The sequence below is a fragment of the Camelus bactrianus genome, chromosome 19 (genome assembly GCF_048773025.1).
Source record: "Camelus bactrianus isolate YW-2024 breed Bactrian camel chromosome 19, ASM4877302v1, whole genome shotgun sequence".
NCBI classification, from domain to species: domain Eukaryota; kingdom Metazoa; phylum Chordata; class Mammalia; order Artiodactyla; family Camelidae; genus Camelus; species Camelus bactrianus.
The window spans coordinates 41,135,892-41,148,314 of record NC_133557.1 but is presented as its reverse complement, the minus strand read 5'-3'; the positions used below and the strand labels follow the sequence as shown (position 1 = coordinate 41,148,314).

At 35.0% G+C, this 12,423-nt stretch overlaps 1 protein-coding gene across 3 annotated transcripts in view; it reads left to right on the top strand.

Annotated features, from left to right (window-relative positions):
• Window positions 1-12,423, top strand: part of MACROD2 (mono-ADP ribosylhydrolase 2) — a 1,883,327-nt gene that overhangs the window by 76,987 nt on the left and 1,793,917 nt on the right. For all 3 annotated transcript variants that reach the window (XM_074347853.1, XM_074347852.1, XM_074347851.1), the window contains exon 3: window positions 10,575-10,682. In XM_074347853.1, the coding sequence (XP_074203954.1) occupies window positions 10,575-10,682 (108 nt within the window). The remainder of the gene's footprint in view (window positions 1-10,574; window positions 10,683-12,423) is intronic.

Here is a 12,423-nt window from a genome sequence, read left to right as displayed (position 1 = left end):
ACAGGTATATATATAGAATAGATAAACAAGTTTATACTGTGTAACACAGGGAAATATATACAAGGTCTTGTGGTAGCTCACAGTGAAAAAGAATATGAAATAAACATATGTATATTCATGTATGACTGAAAAATTGTGCTGTACACCACAAATTGACGCAACATTGTAAACTGCCTATAACTCAGTTAAAAAAATGAAGAAGTGAGCTGTTAAATTGGAAGGTCAAAACAAGCAGGAATCTGGAATAATGTCATGATGATTATTAGCCTGGCACACATGGAGGTGTGCAGGTCTACAGGCTGGCTGGTTTCAAGATACAATTTCAGAAACACAGCCTGCATCCCTGGGTTCCTCTAGTTCTCAAGTTGTGTATCCTTAAAGCCTCTTAATGAACTCAAAATTGTTTTTCTGATTACCTTGATTATAAATTTAATATAATTTTAACACTATAAAGAAATTTGCTTGATCTTTTTTTTTTTCTTTTGTGATATGGTCCCCTAGTAACTTTCTTATTTATTTTTAGGGAGAGGGAATGTTACTTTGAATTTGTATGTACACAGCTGTATTAAAACCAAACTGACTTTACTGGCATCCTCAGAATGAAAGAGGTCAGCGGGCAACAGGCCTCTTCTTGTGGGATCCACAACTCATTGGTGACCTTGGTGGTTGTGTGTCATGCCCGTGGGTGCTAAAATACAGAGGATGTTAATATGAGGGAACATAAGAATTTGAAGTGTTGTAGGCACTTCCTGTGGCTATTCCCCAGCATCTTAGTCTTCCAGGTGGTCAGAGGATCCAGTGGTGGTCCCTTAGCTGTATCTCAAGTGGCCTGTTAGGTAATTTGGCAGTTCTAGAGGAAAAGCGATGAGACAGTTTTGTTCAATATATTTTAAAAGTTTGAAATGTAAAATATAATTATGATTTTTATGAAAATTATATTATCAATAATTATTATCTTAATGGTTATGCTTTTAAAACAAGGGAAATGTTGGTCAGTTCATCTTAATTAAGATTCAGGAAACAAAGTTTGTTTCTCCTAATGTATCTTAATGTCATTATTGAGTTAATGTATATTTGATCAAATCTGCTTTTGTTGTTACTATGGCATTGCATTATATTCTTACCTCATAAAATGGATCAATATCTCTAAAGTGGTTTATTGATGCCTAAAAAAGAGGTGAAATAGTAATATAAATGCCAGAGCTCAGAATAAGGCCATAAATTTAAATAGTAAACTGAATCCCAGTACAAATAGAGTATGTGTTGGAGAAAATGAATTAGCAAGTTTGATGATTTTACATAAATAAATAAAATAGAGAAGGAACAAACAAAATTCATGATTAACATCTGCAAATTTTGTTTTATTATGTAGTCCTCTAAACCCTGGTGTGTTGTATCTTATGAAACTTTGTCAAATAGTAGCAAGAAATCACTGAGGCCTTTGCATTGTTTTCAAAGTATGGTAACTACTTCAATAAACTAATTACTCTTTTTTCCTTGGACAAAAGTAAGTAATGCTTTTTGAGTGGGTGAAATTGGTGTATTTTGTAACTGATGGGAGAGACAGGACTTAAACAACAGATATCTCATTCAGATACCTCATGGGCTCCATCAAATAAAAACAGGTAAATGAGAGCCTGCGCAGGTTGTTGGTAAAGAGCATGGGCAGCCTGGGTTCAGAGCCCAGGTTTGTACTTACCAGCTGTGTGTACTTGGTCAAACGACCTGCCTTTTGTATGCTCAGCTTCCTTATCTACATAGAGGGAATGGTAGTAATATGTGCTACATAGATTTGTTTTAAGGATTATAGGAGGTACTATTTGTAAGCCTTAGAATAGCACCTGGCACATAGTAAATGCTGTAGAAGTATTAGTTAAATAAATATACTGGAACTAAATGAAAATGTGTATTAGAGGGAAATGTTTTTGTAAACCTGAGATCATGACTTCTACAAAAAGCTTGAACATTTATCAACAGTTTTATTTATCTCTGGTTCAAAGGAGAATTTTAAGACCCACACAGATATACGTAGTGAGGAACTTTGAAATGAATTTACAAATAAATGCAAATAAATGCAAATTGTCCAAACGACAGTATCAATTGCATTCAAGGCAACATAATTTATTTGCTTTTCTATGGATAAGAATCGTTTGCAGTATTATCTGTTTTCTGCAACTTACAGGATTATAAAATAGCTCAAAGACAATGAGAAGTAGAGATCATTTGAAAGGTAGAGATCTATTGGCGATCTCTAGTAGGGCCTAGTGGTGACCTCTGGTGAGCCAGTGCCCTAGACAACTGTCGGTTGAAGCACAGTAGGCACATTTTTAACCTTAAGATTCTAAGTATGCTTCCTGAAGCTGGGTTAGAGGCCCAGGCTTCTTTGCTTGAAAGTTGCTTATTGGGTTGGAAGTCTTTCTTCCTGGCTCTTTATTTTAAGCGGAGATTTATTCCTGGTCTGGAAAGATTTTTCCTGGGTCTTTCTAAGGCCTCTCTGTTCTCTGTCTTTGATCTGCTTCTCCCATGGGAAGTTCTCAGTCCACTGAAGCCCATTTCTCGAGCCCCTGCTGACTATATGCTCTGCCATCTCTGTCTACTTCATTTCTTGCTGGCATGAATTTACTAAAGATAATTTGTAACTTCTTTGGCTTCTTTGGGAAACCTAAGGTTTCCCCAAACTGACGTCTGAGTGCTCTCCCTTCCCATTGCTTCTGGTCTTCTTCCTCCTCCTTTGATTCCTTCCACCTTTGATTTTCTCTTCAGTTCCCTTTAAATCCTTTGCAAAGTCCCTCCTCAAACTCCTGTCTTCTCCATCCCTGTCTCCCCTTGCCTGACTTTTCCCTTCCCAGTTTAGCTCCTCACTTCCCTATAGTCACTTGAATTTTAGGCCCCTTGCTCCCTACTAGGGTCTCTCAAGGGACTCAGGGGCCCCTGAAAGCAACTACTTGAGGCTGAAAAGGAAGAGAAGGTAATTGAAAACAGACTGGATATTTTATCCGCTCAGATAAGCTATGGGGACATCCAGACAGCTGTTTGATGTCTCCTGTCAGTTTCTCACTTAAAATTTGGTCCACAGCCTCCCTAAGGTTACATATCAGGGCAAATGAAAAATCCTGGAAGTCTCCTCAACAAATATTGGTAAAAGCATTAGCCCTTATACTGAACAGGTAACTTAACTTGTTCCTTCTGTCAGAAACATAATTTGGATAAAAATATCAAGGGGAGCCAAGACCAGAGTTTATTACTGTATTTACCTGACTCACAGCTAAAGTTTTAGACTGGAAGCTATAAGATCTCTGTTTGCATCTGTCTGTATATATATTTTTGTATGTGTGCATGTTATGTTTACATGATATTTTTCTACTTTTGATGGTATTATCAAGTTAATCCATAAAATCTCATAAAGGAGCTCTGTTCATATTGGTTTAGAGATAACAAGCATTTATATCAATTAAATATTCCTAAAACTCCCAGAAATATAGAAACTAACCCAAATACTTTTCAAGTTCATGTGACTTGGGTAAATCTTTGGTAAATATGATTAGTTCAATATTGTTGGTTTTAAAAAAACAGGTATATCTTCTCAGTTATCAGCAGTAAGTGTAATACAAGCATACATTTTTGTTGTACTTAGGGTTACTAGTCAAATAAGCTTATGTTATATCCACTAGATGTTTACTATTATAAAAATTATAAATTCAACTGAAGACCAAATGTACAAGTAAAGATGTAGTAAAAATGAATTGCTTGTTATCCATGACTTCTTGTATATGAAGCATAACGTAAAAGAAAATCCATGTATTTAACTTTTTTAGGTTTCTGCTTTTGCAAAGCTTGCCTAACATGCATGTGCTATAAAAATAGTTAACAGGGAAATAACTTGAAATGATGGCAAGCTTTGTTTGACATTATAATATGTCTGCATAAAAATAGTTTACAAAATCTTTTTACTACCTTATAACCTTAGACTTATGCTAAATTAAGTATAGGTATCCAATAAAAATCTAGATTGTTTCTAAGTAAAATAAACTACTGAAATGCCAATTACTGAAGATAACTTTAAGTTTATATACTTTTGGCTTCTTTTATCCAATAAAAATCTAGATTGTTTCTAAGTAAAATAAACTACTGGAATGCCAATTACTGAAGATAACTTTAAGTTTATATACTTTTGGCTTCTTTCTTTTAATGCGGTATAAAAAAGCTAAATATATTTGAATATGTTAATAAATGTTCTTTTGCCTTATTGAAAGGTTATACTATTAAAAAACATATCTCTAGAAATTGAAAGATAGTATATGTATAAAATTTGCTAGTTTGCTACAGAATGCTGGTATGTGACACGATTTGCAATTGTCTACTTCTTAGTCTTCTCTGTAAAATAAAGGGTAATAATAATGATTAAAAATTATAATTAATATACATAAATGAAACTAGTAAAAATAATAAAGATGAAGAGAAATAGCTCTGTATATAAAGTTTGTGAGGAATGAAAGATTTTTGTTGCTGTTTTTAAGGGAAAAGAGAGTCATTTTACCCTAAATCAAGATCACTGGTTATTCCAGAATGAGAAAGAAGAAAAATGTAGAAGAAAACCTGAATGGAGATAGAGTTGTAGAAGGTTTACAGAAGAGGAATTTTATCTGTGATCAAGTTGGCTAAGATTGAATGAATTTGTTTTTTGTTTTTGTTTTAAAATGAGCCCAGTAATGTATTGATGCAAAACTAGAATTGAGTTTTCTCTATTAAAACAACGAAGTTTTCTTGGATTATTAGTCTGTTATTAATAAGAGATTGTAAAAAATTATCTTTTAAGTAATCTACCTAAGAAACAAAGATTCTGTCTTATCAAAGTAATTTCCTGTGCTTTATGTTGTTTTTATTATATCTGTTTATGAGAACTGAAGTATTATTTCATAGTGATCTATGATCCTATTTGAATGAATCAAGTGTTCAAACCTTTTGACATTTCTGAGAACTTCCCCAAATTAAATCCTAAATGAAATCTTGAACTCTAATTGAGATTGGTATTTCCCAGAGGGACCCAGGAAAATCTCAAAGGATTTGTTTTTTCACCTTGTAAAGAAGAAATGTTAAAAAAATTTTGATTTATTTTACCGATTAAGTTGAGTGGGAAACATTGTCAAATAAGAAATGATGCTTAATCATTTAATTAAATGATACTTCCCTAGGTTATATTGGTGTGGGTAAAAATGATTGATATAGATATTTCAGAAATTGTAGTAAGTTCATAGAAATTTGCCAGGACCCTTTTTATCTATCATATGTCCTGGTATAATTTTATCATTTATAATACATTTATAATATTTAAACATTGTATGTCATAGAAGTAACTAGACTCCTTTATCAGTTGCATCATTTTTAATAACAAACTCTCCTCAAATCTTTAACCATGACCATCTTAAGTTTTTTAATCATCCAAGATAATTTTTGTTCTACTCTGATTCTTCCCTGAAAGCTCTTGCAGTCTACGACAGGCAAGAGTGCTTTGTCTTCAACAAAAAGTGACTATTCCAGAGATCCATAGAGAGAACGATGGCAGGTACTCTGGGGTAGTGGCTTCTGAAGGCATTATTGCTTACGTAACTTTGAGACCATACCTCTGGACCGGGTAACAATTTCTAGAAGTAATGCAGAAGCTGACTGGTTCAGAAAAAAATGCTAACCCAAGATCAAGCAGAATAAAAATCAGTTACATGAAGAAAAAAAAAAGAATATACTATAAAAAGTGCTTAGTAAAATAGAATAGGGAATTCAGAAATAGATCTCAGTATATAAGATTACTTAATATAGTTATTGGTTTAACAGGGTAAGAAAATTATGTGGGTTTTTTGTTGTTGTTCCAATACATTAAATAACGCTGGGGAGAAAAAGAATCAATTACATGGGACTGAATGAACTAATGAAGAGTGATGTTGACTTTTATGGTTATTGTTTTGGAGCATTGCTGGTTCTTTAATGTTTTACTTAAGAAACCCCTTTTTCTGTTTTCTCAAGCTATCTATAACTCATAGCAATTTAGTTGATTATACTTTTGTAAACAAAAACGAAACATTTATCTTTTCCCCCTACCCGATCTCTCTAGAATTCAGAAACTCTACTGAGTATTCTTATTTTCATGGCAGTGACATTATTTGTATAAATTAAATAAGAATCTGTCTTTTTTGTAACAGGACATAATTGGAAATTTTTGCCTTATTGACTCTGGCTAGATGTCATATTTGAGAATGATGCATAGGATCTCATGTTATCAGACAGTTTTAAAGAATTAAAGTTTGCTTTATAGAACTAATGCTTACAAAGCCTTTTGGAAAAACCAGTCTGGTACCTGATTTATAGAGTTCCCAGCCTTACAGTGACTAAAGAAGGGCACTTCCTGGTAAACCCAGGAACCTTAGGATATTTTGGGAACCTTGAGAAGAGAGGAATTTACCCAAATCTATAAGTATTACAGGCTAAATCTGTTGGTGAGTTCTTGGATTGTCTTCCTAGCCTTGAGAAGATTTCAAAAATCTAATTTGAGATAGTTTATGAAAAGTTCTAATAAAGCAAACTTGAAAGGCCTAAGTGGTCAATTACCGTTCTTGCTGCACTTATGTAAATAGTTAGACCAAATCTAATGAGACCAGACTTATTTTGTAAACCAGAATAAAAAGGACGGTGACTGTAGAGAGACATTTTATGTTTCATTGAAAAACTATAGTGTACCCTTGTGGGTTACTAAATTCTAATCTTGTTCATTGTCTTCTACATGCTACCAATTTTCCCATTTCCTCCAATATCTGGCTACATTTCTCCAAAATGTTTCCAGTTTTTCTCCCCTCCTCCTGATTTGGCATCACTGAGAACCAAAATTGCCCCTTCCCTAAAGCCCTACAAGCTGAATCTGGATGACCTGATATAAACTTCAAGGAAATCCCCACAACAGATCATGTGTGTATAACCTTCATGCTTGCTATTGTGTGGGCCATTCCAGAAATGCCTCATGCCATCACCAAGGACATTCAAACTGTGAAAGTTGCTTCAAGCCCAGCGTCCTGATATCTTCTCAACTGTCTATCCTGTGGACCCAGAAACTGGCTTTATAGTGTGCCCCAACCATTAGTCCTTGTTTTTCTTTCTCTTTTCATAGAAATTCCCCTCATTAAATACCTGACTACTTGTACCACCTAGCAAATATCCTCTACTACCAGGTCTCAACTAAATGGTTCTGCTGGTTCTTAATGAACAAAAGGCCAACCTAATCAGAATGGACTTATATTGGTCAAGGAGAGGAAGAATGTCTCTTCTTTCCTTGAATAAGAGAAGGGACTGACAAAGACTCCCTCCTTAACTAAACTTTAGTCATGTTTCACTAAGCCCTTTTCTCAACCAGGCCCCATCATTACCAGGCCTGCATTGTCCAAATTTAGCAGGAATCCTGCTAAGTCAACTTACAGAGAATTTCCCATCTTTGATATCTGATCACCCTCCATTCTAATCAGATTCTGCATCCCCTGCCCCCTCCAGTACCCTAGGTGATATCTGACCATCCTGGCTTGCCTTCAGCAAGAATCTTGTCTGTTTAACCAAAATCTCCCTTCACCCCCAATGTTTCCTTTTAGTAATTTTCCATCCACTGATCCCTACTCTGCTCCTTGGCTGTAAATCCCCACTTGTCCTTGCTGTATTGGGAATTAACCCCAGTTCTATACTGAGATCTCTTTTCCCCTGCTGCAGTAGTTCCTGAATACAATCAGTTTTTTTTTCCTTTTTACTATTTTAGCCACTGTCTAGCTCTGTTTTTTGTTTAGTTTTTTTTGTTTTGTTTTGTTTTTTCTTACAATATCAATGGTATATGATCTGGAAGACCAATTACTAGCATATGTGCACACTGACAGATATTCCAACTTTCAGTTGGATAAAGCCAGTGATGTACAAAACATGAATCAGTGCTTTGTGTACATATACAGTGTCCATGAGGGAGCAACACTTGACAATTTTCTGTCCTGTTTATTACTAAAAACTCAGGATATGGGAAAAGACACATTGGGATCAGTGCCTATGGAACACAGTTGTGTGAAAAGGAAGGCAGTGCATTGCTATTCAAATTAAGAGGTGACCTCTAGTGGTAAATTACATTGTTGCCTTTACAGAGAACAGTTGGTGGTCCAAAATATGCCATTTGATTTTGGTTTATTGTTGAAAGAAATACTGGTAATTATTAATACTATCAAATTATAATTTTTGAATACATTTATGCCTTTTTGATATACCATGTGAGGAACTGGGCAGCAACTGTATATCTCACTTTGAGGAAAAAAGATGCTTATGTGAATTTTTAAAATGAAAGGAATAAAAATATTTCCTCATGATGCTCAAAATATCCCATTTTTAAAATTTGCAGCTGAGAGATTAGGATTTCTTTTAAGAAAACTGAATTGTGGTATAAATGGTTTAAACTTTGAAGCTTTCCAATACAATTCTTTAACAATTTCTTTACTTTTGGAAAAATAAATACATGCTTTATTATCATATATATTGTCACATTACTATAAATGCAGTTACATACATGATGCTTCACAAGAAAATGAAGAAATACTTTTTAGAGCTAACTGCAACTAGAGGATGGATTAGAAATCTATTTACTGTCTCCCAAGTTGAAACAGTCAATCTTTCTGCTTTCATTTGTGTTATACTTATCAATGTAATGCGTGATGGAGTTTTGAAACTCATCATTCATGAGAAGTCTGTATAATTTAGATTCACAATAGTCCACATATCTAGAATTTTCTGAGAGTACCACCAAATATTCATTGTCATCTGACAGTCTTTAATTGGGAATCAGGACTTTCTAATTTGGTAAAAGTAGTAAGAATAGAAATTGATTGGTCATGGAACTCAAGATCTTCTTGTTCAAAGTCTTTGTCATTGGGCCAGGCATTGGCAGATTAGTAAGAGCACAAAGTCCAATCTCTTTCACTGATAGGGAATAATAATAATAAATATTGAAAATATTTTTAAACTATTGTGGTATTTTAAATATGGATGCTGAAATAATATTTGTAACTTTTGTAAAACCTTTGTAAAAAAAAAAAAGGTAGTGTGTGTAGAGAGCTTACCACGGACTGAACATTATTCTAAGTGTAATGAACTTATGTTAACTGTAAAAGAGGCAGTAATTTATGGACTGAGACATGGAGAAAATAAATAACTTATCCATGGACAAGATTTGAACAGTCAGTCTGTAGTAAAGCACTAGTTCTTAGTCTTTATCTGACTAAGGAGAATACTCTAGGAGTCCCTACGGTGGTCAAGTCAGCTGTGTGTGCGTGTTTTTTTTTTTTTTTTTTAAATTTTGAAGTCATCTAAAATCTTTCTCTACTCTTTTAATGTACAATTCTTTTTCTCCTTCTCCTTCACCCCCCCCCCGACCCCCGCTTCCTCCTCCTCCCTACTGCTACCACCAATGAATAGTTGATTAGAATCCTTTCAGGAGAGAAGTGATTGCAAAGAAGATGCTTTGGAGCCAGAGAGAGGAAAGATCACTTTTATGGCCACAGATCATTTCCTTAGTCTTTGACAATTTTTTCTTGGCTTATAACCTATCACCTCTAATCCCCTAGAGACCTCAAAACTGCATGCTCATTTAGGGGCGTCTTTGTGAATCAGTAGCATTGTCTCCCCCTTGAAAGATTTGTACAGATCATAAATGGTTTAAAAAGCTTGAATTTATACAACAGCTTTCCTAGAGGTATATTAAAAAGCTTTTTATGCATAACAATTTAATGTATTTTAAAACATTGATTTTATACAGCTTTGTTTAATGTGCTTTACCACTATTATTTGTTAAAAATAGATGAAAATTCAAATTATAGTATTGCTCTAAAACATTTAAAAATATGTCAGGTTTTAGAAGGTAATGTTTTAGCTTATTTTAACAATACCAGCTTGCTGTCTTTTGTATGCAGAACAGAGCTTTTTCTCTTTTAAATCTAGCAGTGCCCTCTAGAGTGAAAGGTTGATAGAATTGGATAAAGGAGGAGTTCAATATTCAATGTTTAAATGTTCTTGATCCATACCATTCTGAGGAACAGTTTGTTACTTAGAAGTAGCTAAGAGCTGAACCTAAAATTTTTTGTTTCTGAGTAAATATTCTTTTCAAGGATGCCTTTTAGGTAACCAGAACAAAAATAGAAGTAAGCTTTTTTATTTGTGAAAATGTATTTTGTCTTGGTAATTACACATCTTTTTTTTTTTTAATATCTTCTTGTGAAACTAGTGGTACATAATTATATCTTAAAATTAATATTTTTATAATATTAATAGTAAACATTGAACTTTTTGTTGACCAATATAACTTGTCTAAATTTATTGAATGACATATATGTGATACTAAATTTGTATTGAGGAATACACAAAAAATAGAGAACAAGCCACACCCTTGGTACTTAAACCTCTATTTCCACGTGTCTAATGTATCTGAGTGTGACCCATACTGGCTCTTGTATTAAAGTTCTCTTTATTAAATTAATTAAGAGTACCACTGTTAATATATATTCTTTTTATTACAGAAGAAAATACTCAGGAAACATCACAGGTGAAGAAGAATTTGAGTGACAAAGTTTCTCTGTATAGAGGTGACATCACATTGCTAGAGGTGGATGCCATAGTCAATGCGGGTGAGTAGTTGATATTTTGTGATGTATTTATTATACTGTTATGGGAAAACTGGGCTCACCTCTTGGTGGGTGTCTAGGCAAGAGACACAAACACTCCAGAGGTCTGGAGAAGGACTTACTGCAGCAAGTAAGGAGGGCGCGGGATTCTCCCCAAAGCAGTGTCTCCCTGAAAAGCAAAACTGGGGAAGTTTTAAGCTAAGGGTATTTGCAAACTCATTAAGGGGCTTGGTGGTATATGCATATTCATGAAGGGGCTTGAGCAGAGGAAAATTCAGTGTAAAATTGGGGCAAAGGTTGACAGAGTCCAAGCTTTAGTTTGACTCAAGTTCTCATCGTCATCATTCCATCCCAGCTGGACAGGGGTCTTTGTTCCAGCTGAACTCAAAGATATGTATCAGATTGTTACGTATATCCCTAGAGGAGTAACTAGGACTCTGTTTTATAGATGAACTATTGTTTTGCTTTGTTCCTGCATTCTTTTACTTCCCTTAAGATCATTAATTACTGAGACCTGTTCAAGGGCAAACATTGTGGCCAGGCTTAGAACACAAAATGACTTAGACCCAAAATAGCTTCTTTTATGTCAAGAAAGCCATGCCTCATTCTCTTTCTCTGGGGACCCCTTAACCTATCTGCTTACAGTATAAGTATTATTTAAAAATAGTTTTTATAAACAGGAATGCAAGTATTTTAGAAAAAGATATCCTTTTTCTAAAAAAAGACATGTCTTATATATTCCCCTTCTTGATTGAAAACATTGAAGATCTGTTTTATGTACGTGCTGCAGTTAGTGTGTAACTCTATATGGTATCCATGCTAAGTTGAAACTAGGGTACTGGACCACTGGAAAAGTGGCAGATTGTTGCAGACAGTTCCTCAGAAAGAACTTTAGCAGCTGTATTATTGTTGGTTTAATGCTTCAGTTAATAGGTGGCCAACATAACAAGTTCATCGAATGTTTCCTTCTTTTGACTTTGTAAAGAGACGATTGATCTATACCAGATAAAAGTAAAATATAAAGAAATTATTTATGCAATTTCCAAACCTCAGCTGTTTGGTTTTGGTACAGGAAAACTGAATGTGTGGTGAGAGGAGGGCTGCGCCCTAGGTCTCAGCTGAGCCTCTGGGACATGCCCCGCCAAGTGTGGATCTTTGGCTTCACGCAGGAAAGAATTCAAAAGCGAGCCACAGTTGAGTAAATGTAGATTTATTTAGAGAAGTATATACTACATAGAGTGTAGGCTGTTTCAGAAGGTGAGAGAAAAGCCATAAGGTGTGGGGATTGGGTGCTCAGGTTAAAGTGAAAGTAGGTACACACTCCATAGACAGAGTGTGGGCATCTCTGAAGACGAGGGAGCAAGAGAGGCCACGAGGCGCAGTGCTGCCAGTTTTTATCAGCTAGGTAGCTTCACATGCCAACAAATGAGAGGACCATTCCAACTACTCTAGGGAAGGGGCCGAGATTCCCAGGAATTGGGCCACTGCCCACTCTTTGACTTTTTATGGTCAGCGTCAAAGCTGTCATGGTGCCTGTGGGAGTGTCATTTACCATGTTAATATATTACAATGAGCATATAATGAAGATCAAGGTTTACTGGAAGTCAAATCTCCTGCCATCTTGAGCCTCAAGGCCTCCAGGGAGTTGAATCTTCTACCATTTTGGTGTTAATTGCTTCATCATTCCTTGAATGGCTGTGCCCTGCCCCTTTCCCTCCTGTCTCAGGTTCAGCTTCTCATGTTT